The sequence below is a fragment of the Tenrec ecaudatus genome, chromosome 13, assembly GCF_050624435.1.
Source record: "Tenrec ecaudatus isolate mTenEca1 chromosome 13, mTenEca1.hap1, whole genome shotgun sequence".
Classification (NCBI taxonomy): domain Eukaryota; kingdom Metazoa; phylum Chordata; class Mammalia; order Afrosoricida; family Tenrecidae; genus Tenrec; species Tenrec ecaudatus.
In genome coordinates this window covers 68,553,636-68,574,142 of record NC_134542.1, presented here as the reverse complement: position 1 = coordinate 68,574,142, position 20,507 = coordinate 68,553,636, and the positions used below count along the sequence as shown (strand labels likewise).

At 45.1% G+C, this 20,507-nt stretch overlaps 1 protein-coding gene across 1 annotated transcript in view; it reads left to right on the top strand.

Annotated features, from left to right (window-relative positions):
* Positions 1-20,507, top strand: part of MYO3B (myosin IIIB) — a 504,101-nt gene that overhangs the window by 14,380 nt on the left and 469,214 nt on the right. The window contains exon 7 of the mRNA XM_075529130.1: positions 5,816-5,892. Within this exon, the coding sequence (XP_075385245.1) occupies positions 5,816-5,892 (77 nt within the window). The remainder of the gene's footprint in view (positions 1-5,815; positions 5,893-20,507) is intronic.

Below are 20,507 nucleotides of genomic sequence, written 5' to 3'. Positions count from 1 at the left end.
GGAAATGCTCTTGGTTCATCTATTTTCAGTTTTAAAAGCTATTTTGTTAAAAGTGGAAATTAAAGCAACACCAGCGGCAACAACAAGGGTTTCCCAAGAAGAATGTCACAGAAAAACTTTTTTGTGCTTTGGGCCATCTGTCTCAAGGCAATTGTCTGTCCTCTGCATTTTCTCGTTTCCGGTTTTGCATATGAAAAAAGAAAGCATGTTGGTCTTTCAAATGCCTCTCGCTTGCCTTGGCACCCTTAGTCCCCATGCGCCAAAGGTAAACTAGTCCCGTGAGCCTGAGAGTTAGCTAGCGTCCCTTTAATTTGTGATTCTGTGACGCTGGTTGAAGTGGAAACATTAACAGGAAGTGGCAGTGGGAGTAACGCGGGCAGTGTCCCCGAAGGTCAGAGAACTCGTAGACTTTTGTGCAACCTGTTCATGAGTATAACAATATTCATTGGCCAACAAAGCATTGGGTTTCCCTTTTTAAGTTTATGGAGGGATTTCTAAATGAATCTTAACAATAATTAGTACTTTGAGATTACTTCTAGGAAAATGAGAACAAATATATAGAGAAGCACTTTAAAAAAATCGTTTTATTAGGGGCTCATACAACTCATCACAATCCATACACATCTATCAATTGTGTAAAGCACATTTGCACATTCATTGCCCTCATCATTCTCAAAACATTTGCTCTCCACTTAAGCCCCTGGCATCAGTGCCTCATTTTCTCCCCTCCCTCCCCGCTCTCCCTCCCTCACGAACCCTTGATAATTTATAAATTATTATTTTGTGAGAAACATTTTTTTAAATGTTCCTTCTTAATGCCAATATAGTGGTGGTGGGGGGCGGATTGCTGGATTTTGAATATTCATTGTTGTATAAATAAGAAAAAAACGGGTGTTAAAATATCAGTTCTAGGAAAAAAAGAGACCCCCAAAGTCAAATATAATTTAGAGAGACCCATTTATTAAGATTTAAATAGGAGAAAAAACAATCACCTGGACGTGGGAGATCACCAGCATGAGGTCATAGAGGTGTCCAAGGATTGGCAGCCATTGGGCCACTTACCTGAGCCGATAACAAAGGAAGCTGTCACCGAATCACGATTGGTGGTATTGTCAGCTAAACCTGCAGGTCCTTGCTTGATTTTGGTAGCTGATTGAAATAAAGCAGACACTGGGTGAGAACAAAACAGAGAGGGACTTTCTTGTCTTCCCAGAGAAGCAGCAGCACAGGGTCTCTGCTCCCTAAATTGGAGGACCCTGTGTCCTTTATTTCTTCAGACATCCCGAATTTTGACTCCTTCTCATCCTCCTTCGTCCTCCATCCAGCTCACTTCTGCCCGTAAATGGCGGTCCTTGTGGTCGGCCGTGTTCTACGATTCGTGTCCAGACAGACCTCTTGGTTGAGAAGCAGGCTCGGTTGATCGGCTAATGTGGTTCCTTCGAGTGCCTTGGGTCTCAGGTGAACTGAAGGATAGTCTTGTACTTACTGTTCATGCTCGAAACCCCCAGTTCAAACTGGGAGGAGCCCGAGGCAGTTCTTTGTAAAACGGCCTTGGGGAAAAACGCTGCACAAGTTGGCAGATTCAGGTCAGAGAAGGGTGAGTTCCAGAGCACCAAAGGAGGGGTGGGGAGGTCGTTGGAAAGGGGGTATTGGTCTCACATTCCTCAGCAGATTTTCTCATTAGTCACAGGCAGTGCTACAGAAGTGGAAAAGGGACCATAATTGAGATAGGTAAATGATTACAGGTTCGAAAACTTTTGGAAGATTGGTTCAAGACTTTTTGACAAGCCAGTCAGCCTATGACTGACTTAATGACTCTGAACCCAACTTCCACCAGTGGCCACCCAAGTGAGTTCCCGAGGGTGAGCTGTCCCCTCCCTGGTTGAAGAGGGTGTCACAATAAACACATGCTACCTGAGAGGGTGAGCTGGCCCCTCCTTGGTTGAAGAGGTTGTCACAACAAACACATGCTACCTGACGCACTGCTGGTCAGTGCTCTGAAAGAACTCAGTGGAGCCTGATTCTACGTGGAGACTCAAATGGATTTCGGGCTCCCTCTGGAAACCATTCTTGTTGTTGTTAGCTGTTGTCACGTTGGGGCCCACTAACAGTATGCCTGTGTACAGCAGCACCATTTGTTTAAGAGACTATCTACACACAAACGTCCCCTCTTAATGGGTTTTGGCTCTTTGTTAAAGATTATCTATAGGATGAATTTGCTTCTGGGCTCTCAATTTTGTTCCATTTGTCTATGTGTCTGCACCATACCAGGCTGTATTGACTGTTTTGGCTCTAGAATAGATTTTTAGATTGGGGAGTGTGAGGCCTACACTGTGCTTTAGTATGGCTTTGCTTATGTGGAGTTTCTTTCATTTCCATATAAAATTAATAGTTTTTCCATCAATGATGGAATCTGGATTGGAATGCATATTGTATCAATAGGTCATTTGAGGGTAGTGTTGATATTTTCACAATGTTAATTCCTTCTATCCGTCAGCATGGTTTATTCTTTTATGAATATAAATCTCTCTTAAGTGTCCTATAGTAGAGCTTTGTTGTTTTCTTTATATAGGTCTTTTGTTCTCTGGTTAGATTTATTCATAAGTGTTTCATCATTTGTGGCTACTGTGGGATTGTTGTCTTGATTTTATTTTCAGAGTTCTCTTTCTTCCTGTAAAGGAATCCAACTGGTTTTGTAGTTTATCTTGTATGCTTCCTCTTTGCCTAATTTTTCAATTGTTCCAGTAATTTTCTTGCTGAACCTTGGGAATGTTTTTATGCACAAGATCATATTAAATGCAAATAGAGATAATTTTACTTCTTTGCCAATTTGGATGACTTTGACTTATCTTTTCTGCCTGGTAGCTCTGGCTAAGACCTCCAGCACAATCTTGGATAATATTAGTGATAAGGGGCCTAATTGTTTGGTTCCTGTTCTCAAAAAGAATGCTTTCAGTCTTTCTCTGTAGATACTAATATTGACCATTTGCTTTGTACGTAAACCCTTAATTATGTCAAATAATTCCCTTCTATTCCTATTTTGTTGTGTATTTTTATCAGGAATATTCAATTTTGGCAAATGACTTTTCACACTGATTAGTATGATTGTTTCCCCCGCCCCGTTTGTTTTATTTATGTGGCGAATTACATTGTTTTTCTAACGTTGAACCATCATTACATGCTTGGTTACGTGATGTATTATCTTTTTGTCATGTCATCGGATTCTGTTGGCAGGGATTTTGTTGAGAATTTTTATGTCAGTGTCCATGCGGGCTATTGGTCGATCATTTTCGTTTTTAGTGATGTCTTTGCCTGGTTTGTATCAGGCTTGTGCTGGGTTCATTGGTGTCAGCATTGGTAGCATTGGTGTCAGCTCTTCTCTGAATGCTGGGTAGAATTTTCCAATGAAGCCATCTGGGCCAGACCTTTTTGTTGTTGTTGTGAGGAATGTTTTAAATCAGGTGTTTAATTGACTCGTGTGTGTGTATGTGTTTGGGGTGGGGAGGATCTGTTTAGATTTTCTACCTCAAATTATATTACTTTGAATAGGGAGCGTACTTCTAGAAATTTGTCTATTTTTTCCCTAGGCTTTTAAGTTGGTTGGAGTACAGTTCTTCATAGTATATTATTACTATCAGTTTTCATTTCAGTAGGTTCTTTTTAATTTCTTATTTATGTTATTGGCATCTCCTCCTACTTTTCCTTTGTTAAATTTGCGAGTCGTTTTTCTCTTTCAAAATCTTGTTGATTCTTTTATTGTTTTTCTGTGTCATTTATCTCTGCTCAAATTGTTATTATTCCTGTTGAAGCCAGCAGTTCGAAGCCAGGACCAGTCTGCTCTTCGGGTGGAAGACGAGGCTTTCTCCTCTTGTGAACAGTTACAGGCTCAGCTACCCACAGCGCCAGTTCGACCTCGTGCTATACTGCGGTTACTATGCGTCGAAACTATGAGTTTGCGTTGTGGTTGTGTTGTGAGCGTGGGCCTTCTCCCCTCCCCCCTTGGTTCTCTGTTTAATTGTTGGAGTTGTTGGGCTAGAGTATTGATTTTGATATCTTCTTCTCTTTTGATAGGTCCATTTCTTGCTAAAATTGTCCTCTGCACACTGCTTTCACTACGTCTCAAAGATTTTGCTATGTTGGGTTTTCACTCTCATTTGTTTCCAAAAATTTATTTTTTTAATGTCTTCTGTTAACTAATCAAATTAAGTGTTACTCAATTTCCATGTATGATTCCCCCCACCTTATTCTTCCTATTGCTGACTTTTTCTTTATAGCAATGTCACTTAAGATGGTGCTTAGTAGTATCTCAGTGTTTCAACATTTGTTGGAGCTTGCTTTGTGGTAAGCATCTATGAGAACTAGATAGTTTATTGTATTGTTGAGATCTATATCTTTGTTAAGATTCTTTCTAATTATTTTACTTTTCATTGAAAGTGATGTTTTAAAGTTTCCGACTCTTATCGTGGAGTTGCTTATTTCTCTTTTCAGTTCTGCTAAAGTTTGATGTGTGCATTGGAGACTCCTTCATTGGATGCATAGATTTTATTACGGTTATGTCCTCTTGCTAGACTGACCTTTTAATCATTATACAGCCACTTCTCATCTCTTGCTGGTTTGTGCCTTGAATTCTATTTTATCAGAAAATAATATTTCTTTTAAAAAAACATTTTTAAAGGGCTCTCACAGCTCTTGTGACAATCCACACATCAGTTGTATCAAGCACATTTGTACATATGTTGCCATCATTATTTTCTAGACATTTACTTTCTATTGAGCCCTAGGCATCAGCTCCTCTTTTCCCCCCTCCCTCCCTAGCCCCCCTACCCTCGTGGCCCCTTGATAAAGTATAAGTTATTATTATTTTCATATCTTACACTGACCGCTGTCTCCCCCCACCACCCAGTTTCTGTTGTTCATCCCCCTGGGGGGGGGGCATGCGGTTATGTGTCTGTTATCATGATCGGTTCCCCCTTCCTCCCCTTCTCTCCCCACTACCCCTGCTCTTTTTAACTGTAATTGCTCGATGTATGTGGAACTGATCACACATGTGACCACGAATGCAGGGTGCCTTTCTTCTACTCCTTCCCTGTGGCCTAAGAGGAGAACTGGCCAAGGAAAAGGCGCACACTGGAAGCATGTTGAAAGTCAGAGCCTCCCCTGGAGTCCTGGATAATACTCGGAGTCACTGTCATTTCTATTTGACAAACACTGCTTTCTTGCCTGGTGTCCAGACTTCAATCCCTGGGAGTTTCTTCGACACTGATATCTTAGTACAGAATGCGTCCGTCTACCTTCCTCCTCCATAAAAGGAAGGGCCGTGTTACAAAATAAATCAGCTGAAATACTTTAGAACTATAAGCGGAAGATATCTTGCGCTCTCTCTAGTTATTGATGTTTGTCTCTGAGTCTAAATTCTCAGTGATAAGGGTGGTAATATTCACGATGAAAGATTATTCTGGTAACTTAGGTAGAATGATAACTGCCATAACACGGAAGTTGGCAAACGATAAGCCGTGGACCAAAGCTAACCCGCCTCCTGATTTGTGTGCCCACAAACTAAGGACGGCTTTCATATTTTCAGATAGTTGAGGGCGGAAAAAACCCCAAACAAGACAAGACCAATACTTGTTACCTATGAAAGTGATATGAATTTCAGCTTGAGCATCCTTGGCTGCTTTTGTATTACGACAGGATTCAGTAGCTGGGATGGAGATGGAAATATGTACTATTTCTCCTTTTATCGAACAAGTTTGCTAGACCTGTGTCTCACGGCATCCTCTGCCCACTGCTGAATGCGGACACTCTTTTCTTGTAGGTGTGTCAGCCCAGCTCACCAGCACTCGCCTGCGGAGAAACACCTCCGTTGGCACCCCGTTCTGGATGGCCCCCGAGGTAAGCAGGGACAGACTGTTCTTTGTGTCTGTGGAGTACCTTGCGACTGTGCCTTGTCCTGGGTACTGTGGCCTTTACAGGCCTCGTGTCCTCGTCCCTTTCAGCAAGCAAGCCAGTCTTCAGTATAACACACCTCCATATGAAGACAGCCCAAATCCTCACAGATACACCCGTAAGCCACATCCTGGTACATGCAAACAGAAATTGAAATTGTCAAGGGCTTCATTTACTTGGATCCACAATCAACACCCATGGAAGTCGCTGTCAAGATAGCAAATGACATTGCTGCAAAAGATCTATTGAAAGTATTAAAAAGCCAAGTGGCACATTGCGGACTAAAGTGAGCCTGGTATTTAAATTGCCTCATATGCCTTGGGAAAGCCAGACAGTGACCAAGGGAGACTCAAAACGAATCCATGCCTTTGAATTATGGTGTTGGTGAAGAATATTGAATATATGAGGTTGAATTATGGTGTTGGTGAAGAATAGTGAATATATGATGTTGAATTATGGTGTTGGTGAAGAATATTGACTATATGATATTGAATTATGGTGTTGGTGACGAATACTGAATATTGACTATATGTTGTTGAATTATGGTGTTGGTGAAGAATAGTGATAATATGTTGTTGAATTATGGTGCTGGTGACAAATACTGAATATTGACTATATGATGTTGAATTATGGTGCTGGTGACGAATACTGACTATGCGACAGACTGCCAGAAGAACAAAGAAATCTGTGTTGGAAGAAGTAAGCCCAGAAGTCTCATGTACTTTGGACATTTTATCAGGAGAGAACCGCCCCTAGAGAAGTAGAGTGTGCTTGGTAAAGTAGAGGGAGACCTGCAGTGAGGTAGGTTGCAACAACATCATCAAACATAACAACAATTGTTTTTTTGTTTTTAAATCATTTTATCCAGGGCTCTTACAGCTCTTATCACAATCCATCTATCCATCCATCCATCTATTATGTTAAGCACTTTTTTACATATGGTCTCATTATCATTTTCAAAAATATTTTCTTTCTACTTGAGCCTTTGATATCAGCTCCTCATTTTCCCCCTCCCTCTCTCATCCTCCCTCCTTCATGAACCCTTGATAAATTATAAATTATTATTATTTTTATATACTTCACCTACTTTTTTGTTGTTCGTCCCCCTGGGGGTGGGGTTGCATGTTGATCATTGTGATCAGTTCCCCCTTTCACCCCCCCCCCTCACCTTCCCCCTACCCTCCTGGTATCGCTACTCTCATTATTGATCCTGAGGGGTTTATCTGTCCTGGATTCCCTGTGTTGTGAGCTTTTATCTGTACCAGTGTGCATGCCCTGGTCTAGCCGGATTTGTAAGATAGAATTGGGGTCATGATAGTGGGTGTGTCGGGTGGGGGAGGAGGAGCATTACATAACAGTTGTGAGGATGGCACGGTAATAGGCAGCATGTTGTTCTGTTGTGGGGAGAGTTGCTTTGAGTTGACTCTAACTTGGCAGTCCCTAACAATAGCATGTGCTTTACACAAACACTTCTTTATCTTGTTTGAATTGTAACAGTTTTAGTTTGGCGAGTAATGTGAATAAGATCCAATGGGACTGATGGGGGGGGCATGGGAGAGGGGGAAGTTGGGGGGAAAGGAAGTGGTGTTAACAAACCCAGGGACAAGGGAACAGCAAGTGATCCAAATTGGTGGTGAGGAGGGTGTGGGAGGCCTGGTAGGGTGTGGGGTGAGGAGGGTCCCCCACAAATCATCACAGGTCCGGTAGACGCAATTATACAGTGATAATAAGTAAAGATTACAGTAAAGTCCTTGAGTGCATGAGAGATGGAAGAGAAACACTGAAATAAATGGAGTCAGACACATTTCATTGTAGCATGCTCACCTCAGCCCCTCTTGGTGGTCCATGTGGAGAGAAAGAGACATTTAATGCTAGCCCAGGCTTTTATATTCTCTGGGGACATGAAAGTCCCTTAATTACAGGTAAGGACTCATGTCACAGGAAGGGGTTATGCTATTGGGAATACAGTAGTGGGAGGGAAGGGGTGATCTAGGGGTATCCACGCAATAGGAAGAGGAGGGATTGGGGGTATACATGTGGCAAGATGGGCGGACGCTAGATTTAGGATGGCAGCCTAACTTTGGATGTCGCAGAGCCGGTTTGACTTGTTCCCTGGGCTGTGAAGCCCTGGGTGCTTGGTGGGAAGCCTCAGGAAGAAATCATTCATTGTCCCAGCAGCAGGGAGCGGGGCCTACACTGTAGTCTGGTGACTAACTGCCCTCGGAGAGGATGTCTGTAAGCCGCTGACCTCCCCCCACAAGCCCCCCTTTTGTTTTATATATGAAATTCAAAAGCCACATGGGCAACATGGTTATTTTCTATACATTAAAAGCTGTCGAGACAAAACTTCATGATCCAATTAATATAGCCAAAAGTTCAGGCTTACAGCAAACATTTTGAATCCAGGCACTGGGGATAAAGTCCCTATGCCCATCTGCTATTGGAGGAGCATATGAGAGAGGCTGGATGCTCATCTGCTATTGGAGGAGGGTATGAGAGAGGCTGAATGCTCATCTGCTATTGGAGGAGGGTATGAGAGAGGCTGGATGCCGTGGTAGGAAAAAATCAGGCCAAACGGGAATAGGGAGAATGAATCAACCATGTGCTCACTTTAAGAAAGCACAGCTTTAGGGGAGAAACTGTGAAAATGACAGACAACCGCAGGAACATGGACTCGGACTATATCTCCAACTCCCAGAGTGGCAGTCTTCCTGCCATGAGTACTAGTCTTCCCGATTCCCTCCGTACCAGTCAGGGAATAAGCCTTAGTTTTATTTCCTTCAGTGCGAGTATCCCACATGTCCCCTCTCTGCATTACATTGAAGATTTAATAGTGTCACGGAGGCAACATGGTCTCTCTTCATATCTCTTAGCTTCCTATAGAAGCGACAGGAGACTGTGAGCATCACAATTTTGATGATCAACAACACAGTCAGACTGGAAGTTAAGCTATGTGAGATACTTTGCACCCAAGCTCGCGGGTCCAACCCTTCCATGCCACTCACCAACTGCTTAATCATATCAGAGCCAGGAGACGCCTCAAGCTTGTCTTTGACGTATAGAAAATATCCTTCTTCAGCTGATCAACATCTAACGAAATGTTTCCCTTAAACCCTCGCAAATGTTTCCTGATCAAATCCCAATTATGCAATGTCTTATTTACATGGGTAAGGGGTTATACAAAAATCAGGCACATTTCAATCACATTTTAACATTAATTGATGTTGCAAGTCCATGATTTGATCTCCCAACCACTGGGCAGTTTGTTGAAGCTCTGCCACTCCCTCCCCCACCCCCAGTTCATCGTCCACCTTGGCCTGAGTGGCCCAGAGCTGATGTGAGTCCACTTGCCACTTCTGCACGAAATGTTCAGTCTTGATGGATTCTTGTAGAGCAGCCCCAGTGACAGGGCAGTGGTGGCAATGGCTATGAGTCCGATTATAGCTGTGATTAGCATTCCCACGAATCGGCAGGGTTTTTTCAGCATCTCTGACACCAGTTGCATCACGAAGGACGATTCCGGACTGCTCTCCCATCTGCGCTGCATCGCCACTGGGATCCACACCCCCATCCTGCTCTTTAGGATGGGGATGCTGTCTTTTGAAAGGTTTACAAGCAGAGCATGGTTAATACAAGCGAACAATTTATAATTATGACAGGTGGCACTGCGAGCAGTTTCATTGATGAAGATGTTTCCTACAGCAGGCACATAAGGGAGCTGTACACACGAGACTGTATCGAGTCTCCTTCTTGTGAAAAGCATGAGTATATCCAGACTGACGGGTGCCAGTGAAGCTTCCTGTGTAGCCTGTTAAAGACTTGGTGGCAAGAGGTAACTTCCACAGGTCCCACTGGTCAGGTCCTGTCACAGGCTTCAGTAACCTGGGGCGGGGAAGTGCAAGGCCTCCCTCATGCCAGGCCATCAGATTTGACCTGGTAGAGGCAATGCCATCAGAAGTCTTTAGCCACTCACAATTACTGACATAATCACAAGAGGTGAAATTAGATTCCTCTGAGCAATTAGTTAGAAACTTTCCATGGGCGCCCCAATCAATGATAGTCCCACTGTCATTTCTTAACACCTTTCTGTGTGGCCCCTGACATTTGAGCCATTGAGTCTGTCAGCAACGACATGCTGGTAACTCATAACTTTACAGGTTTCCATGTCTCCTCTCCTCTTTCCTCCGCAGTAGTAGAGTTTTCATATTCTGTAAATGCTTCACCCACTATCATATAGAAGCCATAGCTGGTGTCCTTAAAGACCAGCCAGTTATTCCATGCCTGAGAGTTAACGGTTAAACAGCCAGGGCTGGCGCCCACACACAAAGGCAGAGTTTCAAAACCCAGAGTGAAATGAAAATCTCCGCCGTCTTCATGGGGGTGTCTGGCTATTCCACTTCCCCAAAGCCCTGGGGCCCATCTGGCATGACATTACTGGAGCCGTCTGTGAAGTAAGTGGGGGCTCCTTCAATTGGTTTGTGTGAGAACACCTTCCTGAGGGTCCAGGGAGTTTCTTTTGGAAAACCCCAAAGTCTCCCTGGAGGATAGTGACAATCTAGCTTTCCACAAAATTCGGCTGGAGCTATCTGAAAATCCGTGGCAAGTTCTAAAAGGCTCCTCACTTGAGCGGGAGTGTAAGGCAGAATTATGACAGCCGGATCATACCCACGCAGCTGCCGGCAGCGGAGTCTGCCTTTGGAAACTAGCTGGGCTACTTGCTCCCAATAAGGCCAGATGACCTTAGGACCTGTGTTCCCTAAATGCATCCACTCTTGTCCTCTTGGGCCAGGGTAGCAGTGGAGTGACTGGAGTGTGAACGATACTAAGGTGATGCTCTTGTTAGGATCTACTCGATAGATCTCCCCCTGGCTGAGCCTCTCCTCCACAACCTGCAACTCCAGGAGAGCCTCAGGGTGAGAGCTCTGGGACATTTCAGCTGAGGACTCTCCCCCCCCCCTTTAATATGTGAAACAAATGTTTAAGTTCCTCTGTGGGGATTCCTAGGTAAGGTCTTACCCAGTTTATTTCTCCCCAAAGCTTCTGGAAATCATTTAATGTCTTAAGATGGTCTTTTCTAATCTCAAGTCTCTGTGGCTCGATAGTGGTCCGATCTGTCACTGTCCCTAGATAGGTGTGGGGACTGGTAGTTTGAATCTTATCAGGAGCAATTACTAGTCCTGCCTGAGAGACGGCTTCACTGATGCGCATGTAAGTCTGCTGCAACGTGCTATTATTAGGAGCAGCTATCAAAATAGCATCCATGTAGTGTATTATATACGCCTCAGAGAATAGCCTTCTGACTGGCTCTAACACTTTCCCTGTAAAGAATTGACACATAGTAGCACTGTGTACCACGCCTTGAGCCAGAGTTTTGAGATGGAACCTCTTATTAGGAGCTTTATGGCTTAATTCGTGCACAGTGAAAGTAAATCTTTCATGATCAACAGGATCTAACTGAAAGCAGTCCTTCAAGTCTGTCACAATCATATCCCAGTTTTTTGGAGTCATGCTAGGTGAACGGAGGTAGAGTCCCATGGGCTGTATAATAGAATTAATAGCTCTCAAGTCTACACGCATCCTCCATCTGCCTGATTTCTTTCTGATTACAAGCACGGGGGAGTTCCAGGGGCTAAGAGTCTCGGCAATATGACCCTCTTTCAGCTGTTCTTGTACAAGATCATGCAGGACCTGTACTATTTCATTATTAAGGGACCACTGCTCTACCCACATTGGGTCATCAGCTGTCCAAGTCAGCTTGATGGGTGCAGGCTTTACGACAGCGGCCCCGACTAGAAATTTGGATATCCTAGGCCATGGCGGTCATTTTTGGGAGTCACCTCAATGGGCCATGGATCTCCCTGCCAAGTCCATTTCCTTTATAGCCCATATTCCTCATGATATTCTGTGCCACTGAATTTTGTGGAGGGATCTATAATTTAGCCCCCCACTGCTGTAATAGATCTCTTCCCCATAGATTAATGGGGGTGAGAAGTACCACAGGTTTCATGAGTCCAGATTGTCCCTTGGGGCCTGTGCACCGCAAGATTTTCCTGCTCTGCCATACCTTCTCCTGATCTACCTCTCCTATTCCTCCCATGGCGAAGTCCTGGGAGCCCAGTGGCCAGGCCTGGGGCCACTGTTGATAGCTCATGACAGAGACATGGCTCCCTGAATCCAAGAGTCCTGAGAATTTCTTTCCCTCAACAGATAGCTCCATAAGTGGACACTCCTGTTTGTCTAGAATAGCACTCCAAAATATCCCCTGACTCCCGGATTTGTGGTCCTCTCCCTCAGTGGTATCACTTTTATTTATAGGAGCATAAGGGAGTAGCAAAAGTTGTCCTAAACTGTCTCCCTTCTTTATGATCCAGGGCACACTGGATCTGACCATCGACCTTAATTTCTCCATCGTAGTCCTGATTAATCACATCTGTGATAGTTTGTACACTGAGAGCATTCGACTTAGAATTCCATAATAGAAGCCCATTTGTGTCTTTGGGTAAAGGGCCTGAACTCCTGTCCCGATCGCAGTAGGTTCATTACCTGGTAAAAGCTGGATGTCTTCCTGATGGGTCAAATTTAGTGAGGAGTTCTCCCTGTTAGTAGAGGAGAGCCATATGCCTGATAGGTGTTGGGGGGTGCGGACATCAGACTGAGGACCAATAGCATTTCCAATGGGGTTCTGCATCGGAGGACTATCTCCCGTGCTCCGTTCAAAGGGGCTCGGAGCACACCCCGTCACACTTTTGGCTGGGCGTTACTTCCTAGTAAATGTCCTCTATTGCTAAACCTTGAATGACAATTCTCTGCCCAGTGTCTGCCTCTATTGCAGCGGGGGCAGGGTCCGGGTTCCTTGGAGCCCGTCTCCAGCTCTCTCCCTGGGTCTTTCCCACTGCAAATTGTCCTGCTCTTTTGCTACACCTGCCTGCAGTCTCTCTGATAATGTCCCTCTCCCCCACATGTAAAGCATTTCCCTTTAGATCTTGTGTGACTTGCCAAAGCAGCAGCCATGAGGTTGGCCCTGTGCTCATCTGTCCCTACATCCCTGCACATCCTGATATAATCTAACAGCATGCTCTGTTCCTTGAAAGGGCGGATGGCAGCTTGACATGATGTGTTTGAGTTCTCAAATGCTAATGTAAGAATAAGATTATCCGCTGCCCCTTTACCCGCCACATTCTTGTGGACAGCATCCTGCAATCTGATTATAAAATCTATATAAGGCTCATCATTCCTTTGCTTTACTGCCGTGTAGCAACGATGAAACACAGCTTTCCTCTAGTTCCTAAATGATTCCTCTTCCCCCACTCCATTATCATGATCCCAATTCTACCTTACAAATCTGGCTAGACCAGAGGATGTACACTGGTACAGATAGGAACTGGAAACACAGGGAATCCAGGACAGATGAGCCCTTCAAGACCTGAGTTGAGAGTGGTGGTACTGGGAGGGTGGAGGGAAGGTTGGGTAGAAAGGGGGAACCAATTACAAGGATCTACATATAACCTCCTCCCTGGGGGATGGACAAAAGAAAATTGGGTGAAGGGAGACATAAGATATAACAAGATAATAATTTGTAAATTATCAAGGGTTCCTGGGGGAGAGGGAGTGGGGAGGGAAGGGAAAATCGAAGAGCTGATACCAAGAGCTCAAGCAGAAAGCAAATGTTTTGAGAATGATGCTGGCAACAAATGTACAAATGTGCTTGACACAATGGATGGATGGATGGATGGATGGATGGATGGATGAATTGTGATAAGAATTGTACGAGTCCCCAATAAAAATGATTTTTGTTTAATTGGGAAAAGAGTCAGACTAAATCATAGCTAGCTCATTGGGTGCCTTCATGCAATTAGAAAAGCAGGGTTCTCCTTCCGAAGATGCAGTCTTTTCTAAGCATCACGGCTTGGCTAGTTTATCTTGCTTTTGTAGGAATTAGGAAAAAGTCAGGTTTCCTGAGCAGATGCAGCTCCAGGGACCCGTGGCTTGTTGAAGTTCCATTTGTCGGTTCCAACTGGCTTTCTTTCTGTTGTTGGTACCTGGGCCCCAGCGACATTTCCCTGTACGTGGTTGGCGCTTTGTAGGAAACCAATGGTTGGATCCTCCTTTGCTTCTGTTACCCTCACAGAATCCTCTGTGAAATGGCACATGCAGGCGCGTGTAGGGTCTTCCAGCGAGAGAAAGCAGGCGGTGAAACACCAGTACGACTTTGTCGGTTTAAGTGGTCAATTCCATAATACTCTGGCTTTTGCCTGAGGGTAGCTCTCTGGGATTAAGCGAATGGTTTCTTTCAATAAGAGGATTCACGCACTTGTTTCCTTACAGGTTTCCCATCTCCAGTCTGTCTTCTCACAGCGGATCCTGTGTGGCTGCCAATGGTGTCTCCTCACACACTGATCTGCTCCCCCCAATCTCTGCTCCCGCCTCTTTGATTGTCTACCTTGTATTGGTGAATGGGGAGACCCTTTCTTTTTTTACCTTTTTAAAAAGAAAATTCCCACAAATCTAGTGCTTGTTTACATCTTAAGGATGTCTTTAAAAACCAGAAACAAACTCTCTCCAATGACTTACAGAGCTATAGAGCCCAAAGGAAAACATACATTATGAAAGAATTGTAAAGCAAAATTTCTTCTCTAAGCTGCCCTAATTTGGTGAGATAAATGACATTGTTTTGTGAAACTGAATTGTCCTTTGTAATGTAAATAACTCTGCAATGGGTTATTTGGAGTCTGGCATATCTACTACCAGTGGGCACCACACTGTAACTTAGTTTTTCCACTACTTCACTCTGTTTCTGCTCGGGTGGTCTCTCTATACAAACGTTATCTTCTCTCGCCAGTCGCTGCCACTCTCTGTTATCTCCTTACCAGGAACACCACCTGGTGCCAATCTAATAGCAATGGTAAATCCGAACACTGAAAATCCACACCAAATGGTCATCTGGAAGAACTGGAGTATAGTTTTATTCCTACTCCTATCATTATTACTGTTAATAGCATCATCAATGGAATGAAACACAATGGCTTCATAGGGAGTTTAGGAAGCCTCAAATATCCCAGAGCTCCCTTTGGGAAACACTACAGAACATCTTCAAAACTCTGGATGGTAGACAGCTTTCTTCAGATTCCAGTCCCTCTCTGCCTGTCCCTGAATAGCAGACAGTTCAGCCCTGGACTCTGAAGAAGGTTGACAGTTGCGTCCACCCAGAGCAGCCTCAGAGGAGAGGCCCAGTGTTGGCTTGGAAAGGGCACACCCTTCCAACTCCCCCGGGACATAGTTCCGCTCCACGATCCATGGCTGGTACTGCTCTCCCTCAACTTTTCTCTTTCTACTAGACTGCTAGCTTTGGATTCATGGCAAGTGTGATTTTTTGTTTGTTTTGAATTTTTTTCCTCCCTAGCCTCATCTGTGGTTCCTCCTGTTCCCCGCCACCACTGGCTTGTTTTTGATGTCCCAACAGTAGTGCGGGAGAAGGACGGGGCTTTCTGCTCCTGCAAAGAGCGACCGTCTTGGAAGCCCACAGGGACAGTCCTAGGGCCTGTGGATCGGCACCACCTCGGTGGGAGTGAGCGAGTGAACAGTCGTGAACTGCATGCTGTCCACATCCATTACGAGATCGCATTCCTTTCACCCTTTAATGTACTGTTGAATGATCTCCAACGGCCCTCTGGGCTTTGGAAACTTTCTCCTCAATCCTCAAGCCTCCGCTCAAATACTAGTTCCCCTGGGAAATCTTCCTAACCCTTGGCAGTCTGTGAGTCTTCTTTCCCTACTTGTCTCATCACTAAAGCTTTGTTGGCAGACAAAGGCTGACAGCTGGACCCCAAGCTCTGACAGGGACTTCGGGGGACCCAGCTCTCAGCGGAGTGACCAGTGCAGAGTGGGTGCTCAAAAAGCATCTGTTGGATGAAGGAACACTTTGTTTAAAAAAACAAAGGGATAAGTTTTATATAAAGGTTAAGCGTGCATCAAGAAAACATCCCAACCCAGTGCAGCCCAAACCCACAAGTCCAACATTAACCTATTAACTCATATGTCCAACACCACTCCAAAAAGTCCTCCTCCATCTCACAGAACAGACACAGTGATCCCGACTGAAAGATGAAAGCTGAGTCAGTGAGTGTGTAAGCATCTCAGTGCTGGCAGGGGTCTCCATACAGCTGCTCCAGCACCCAGGGCTGCATCGGGATAGGTCCATGCGACTTCTCCTCGGGGATGTCTTGCAGGAAGTGAGCCTTGCCAGCTGAAGCAGGAAACTGGCTAAGGCAGATGCCCTCTTGTCCGACCATCAGAAAGCAAGAGACCCGAGAACTAGAAAGGTGAGGCTCACTGAGCCATTTATCCCTCCACTCTTCAATTAACCCCACATGTGTTTATCGGCCAGGTTGGCACAATAAGCTAACTACCTCAGGAGGACTGGTTCACCTCTCCCTCTGGAGGGTTTGATGGCCCTCTTCCCAAAGGAAAGCCTGCTGGAGGCCACCGGACTTAGGTTTGGGGTAGCCAACATGTGGAACCAGGCGGACATCTCATTGTCACCAAGGGTGATGAAGAGACACTTTGCCCTTTCGTCGTTTCTCCCGAGGAGTTGAGACTAGGCCATAATGTTTTCACCTCCCCCTCTGGCAGCCCAGTTGAAGAGAATCATGGGGCTCCTGTCGAGGGCAGTTTAATCACAGTCTATGGCCCAGAGAGCCCAGAAATGGTTCTGTCCACAGCAGGGAGAAGCCGGAGTCACACCACGCCTGCTGTTGTGGGTGCATTGAGGAGCTGGCAGTCTGTGGGGCAGGGACCTTGGGGCACCTCTCAGGAGTGCCTGCTCGGCTGCTCTTGCTCTGGGAGGCCCCAGGGACTCACCCCCTAAGAGGGTGTGCTCTAGCTTGCAAACGGAGAACCAATTCTTTTCAACAGAACCTCTTTTCACTCCCTAACCCTCCAGAAGCATTGCCCCAGGAACACACTTCCATTTGTGAGCCATTAGTTTCCAACAACAAATACCCGGTATGCCTTGGGGCAAGCGCAGGCTTTGACGTTATTATCCCACAGCCTCAAATCACCATTGTCTTCAGGTGATGGCCTGCACACTATATTGATCTTAATTTGCTGCTCTTCCATTTGTGTGAATAAGTGGTATTTAGATTGAATATGACAACCACGCCAAGTCCAGGAGACTCAAACCACTGCTTAGAGTCTTCGCTCTTCTCTCCTAATTGAAGCGGAAAGATCCTGGATCCTATATTATACTTGAGAATTGAACAAAATTTCTCTTTCCTCATTTTTAGTTTGCAGGCAGGAATGACTGTAATATTTAACCCAAGCAGGCTCAGCTGCAAAGCAGGTAGGTCGCTAATGGGATGTGACCATTCCACCTTCACATGTTGACGAGCGTCGAGGCCCACAGTCCACCGGGGCAGCTCAAGGCTGCGGCATGAATTGACTGTCGCGGCCACCCTCTCCACGGCAGGACTCAGACGTCACTAAAGTTGAAAAATACTCCTAGAATTGATAGCAGCTCAGCAGTGCAGGGGAAGGAAAATTCCATGGGCTGCCCGTACTCTGAGGACACTTTGAAACAATGAGCCTGTTGCTGCGGGTCGATTCTGCTCTGAATTAAGTAGGATGCAGTGAAGAGGGTGGCGGCGACGGTCAATTCATGCCGCAGCCTTGAGCTGCCCCGGTGGACTGTGGGTCTCGACGGCTCGTCAACATTTGATTGGGGAATGGTCACATCCCATTAGCTACCTGGCTTGCAGTGGAGCCGATTTGAGTTAAATATTGCAGTTACTCACGCTTGTGAAATAAAAATGGAAATGAAAAATGGGGAAAGCATCATGGAAGCAATACTACTGAGGAAATCTTGCCCGCCTGATTAAAGGGGTTAATCTGAAAGTCAAGATCAGCACATTTCTCCCCCCTCACAAGCTAAATATACCACCAGCGTACTACACTCCAGGGAATATTGTTTTCAGAGGGAGTTGTGACGTTCAACATAGAAACCATATATTTAACAAGTTAAAAAACCAATTGTCCTCTAGTGAACTCTGATTCCTGTTGGCCTGACATGTGTCAGAGAACTGGGCTCCATCGGGTTTTTGATGACTGATTATTGGAAGCAGGTCACTAAGCCTATCTTTGCTGGTGCCACTGGTTGGACTTGAACTTCCAACCTTTCAGTCAGCAGCCAAATCCATAAACTATTTTCACCATCCAGGGACCACCCTTTAAAAGACCAGCCCTTGTGCAAAATACAATAGGAAATGGAGTTTCTCACAGAGTAAACACAGAAGTAGCTGGCGGCAGGGTCTGTGGATTTATCAACCCAGTGAAGTGATCCGAAATCCCAGATTCTTAAATTGTGCAGGCTAGAACTGTCGCCAGCCTGAGCAGGACAGGTGTATAGAGAGAATGGAACGCACACTTACTTAAGGACTTGCCAATGTTCCGGGGATTGTGACTGACGCTCTTTGATATGTTATTTGATTCCTGTAACAGCTCTGTCGTAGGTAGTATGGTTTCCACTTGACCTGGTAAGTGCTAGAGCTGTGTGGGTCTTCTGAGAGCATGGGGTTGCAAGCTCCATTTGCCAGACGATGAACCGAAACTCAAATTATTTTGCACAGGGGTCCTCTTTGAAAGGGGGTCCCTGGATGGTGTAAATAGTTCACACACTTGGCTCCACCTTAGGGTTCCAGTCCCACCAGAGGCACCAGGGGACAGAGACTTAGCACCCTATTTCCCCACATCAGTCATAGTGTCTGAGATCGTTCAGAGGGGATGTGGCCCCTGGCTTCAGGCCTCCTGGCCTTCACTCTATAGTGTACTCACAGGGTGTGGGAAGTGTGTGCAGACCAGCAGGGACTCACTCCTCCTACAGCACGTATTCAACAACAACAAAGTACTCTGAATATGGAGTGGGAGACGTATCATTTTCAAAGATGCACATCATGGAGCATCACCGATAATTTATAGGTTGACAACAGGCACACCAAGGCAAGAAACAGGCCAGGCATGTCTCCTCCGCAAACAGCTAAAGGTCTGTTCCTATATCGGAAAACAGACTTCTGGATAAAATAAACATTTGCTTCATTTTAGAATGTTTTCCCCTCCCCCTTTTCCCTTCCATCTGCTCGTTGTTGCAAACAAGAGCTAATCAGCTGAGCAGGGAAACAGATGTGGTGTGACGGCTCCCCAAATGGGTCCCTCTCTGCCTGGCAAAGGGTCGTGCATAGGGGTGGTTGTGGAGGGGATGGTTGCCATGACAACCAGCTTACACCAGTGCAGAAATATCACAGGCATTTTGCAACCTCTCTTGCCTTCATGAATTATGCCATTCCCAGCTAAGTGATACAATAACGCGATTTCCTTTGGAAGAGAGATGACAAGAGAGCGCGCGTGTCTAACGTCTGCAGAGCTGAAATATTACTGCGTTGTTCCTTTGGCTCTAGTGGTGAATGGTCTATTTGATACTTACTGTGCGCTAGGCTGTGCCTAAGTTTGCAGACCCTGAAGTGCAACCTCAGCTTTATTTGTATTTGTGACTCAATATTTAATCCCTGTAAAGTCAGTGTTAGCACCAGCCCAATTTAAAAACTGGAATCACATTAGCAAGCTTAAATAACTCTTCGTGTCTTTGCAACGGCTATTAGGTGGTTCCCACCCAAATTTAAACCAAAGTATTTAATTCGCAAATCCTCATTTTTTAAAAGTCATTTTATCGGGGACTCATACAACTCTTATCACAATCCATCCATCCATCCATCCATCCATCCATCCATTGTGTCAAGCACATTTGTACATTTGTTGCCATCATCATTCTCAAAACATTTGCTTTCTACTTGAGCCCTTGGTCTCAGCTCCTCATTTTCCCCTTCCTCCCTGTTCCCCCCTCCCTCACGAACCCTTGATATTTATAAATTATTATTTAGAAATTATTATTTTGCCATGTCTTAGACTGTCCGATGTTTCCTTTCTCCCACTTTACTGTTGTCTGTCCCCCAGGGAGGGGGTTATACGTAGATTCTTGTAATCGATTTTCCCTTTCTACTCCACCTTCCCTCCACCCTCCCAGTATCGCCACTCTCACCACTGGTCCTGAGCAGTTCATCTGTCCTGGATTCCCTGTGTTTCCAGCTCCTATCTGTACCAGTGTGCATCCTCTGGTCTAGCTGGCAAATCTTCATTCTTAACCACTATATTTATAGCAAATGATTTCACTGTGACTGGACCACCAATGTGCTGTGCTGGAGATGGTGTTTTTCTCTATTTAAACATTATTTTAGGTTAGAACCAGCTTTCCCAATACTTGCAGGTTCTGAAAAATGTAATATTTCAACCTGGCACTCGAAGCCAATGTGATTGATGTCTAAGGAAAAACAAAGTACCAAAGCCCTTAGAAGAGAATTCACAAGATTTGGATTTCAGTCTCAGTTATGCCTCTGTTGTTGCTGTTTTAAGGGCCCATGGTCTAATTCTTTCCATCTGGCTCTAATGCTATGAGAGCGAAGGGCAGGCATTTGGGAGTGAGATCCACCTGGGAGCACTCAGCCACTCACCAATGACCT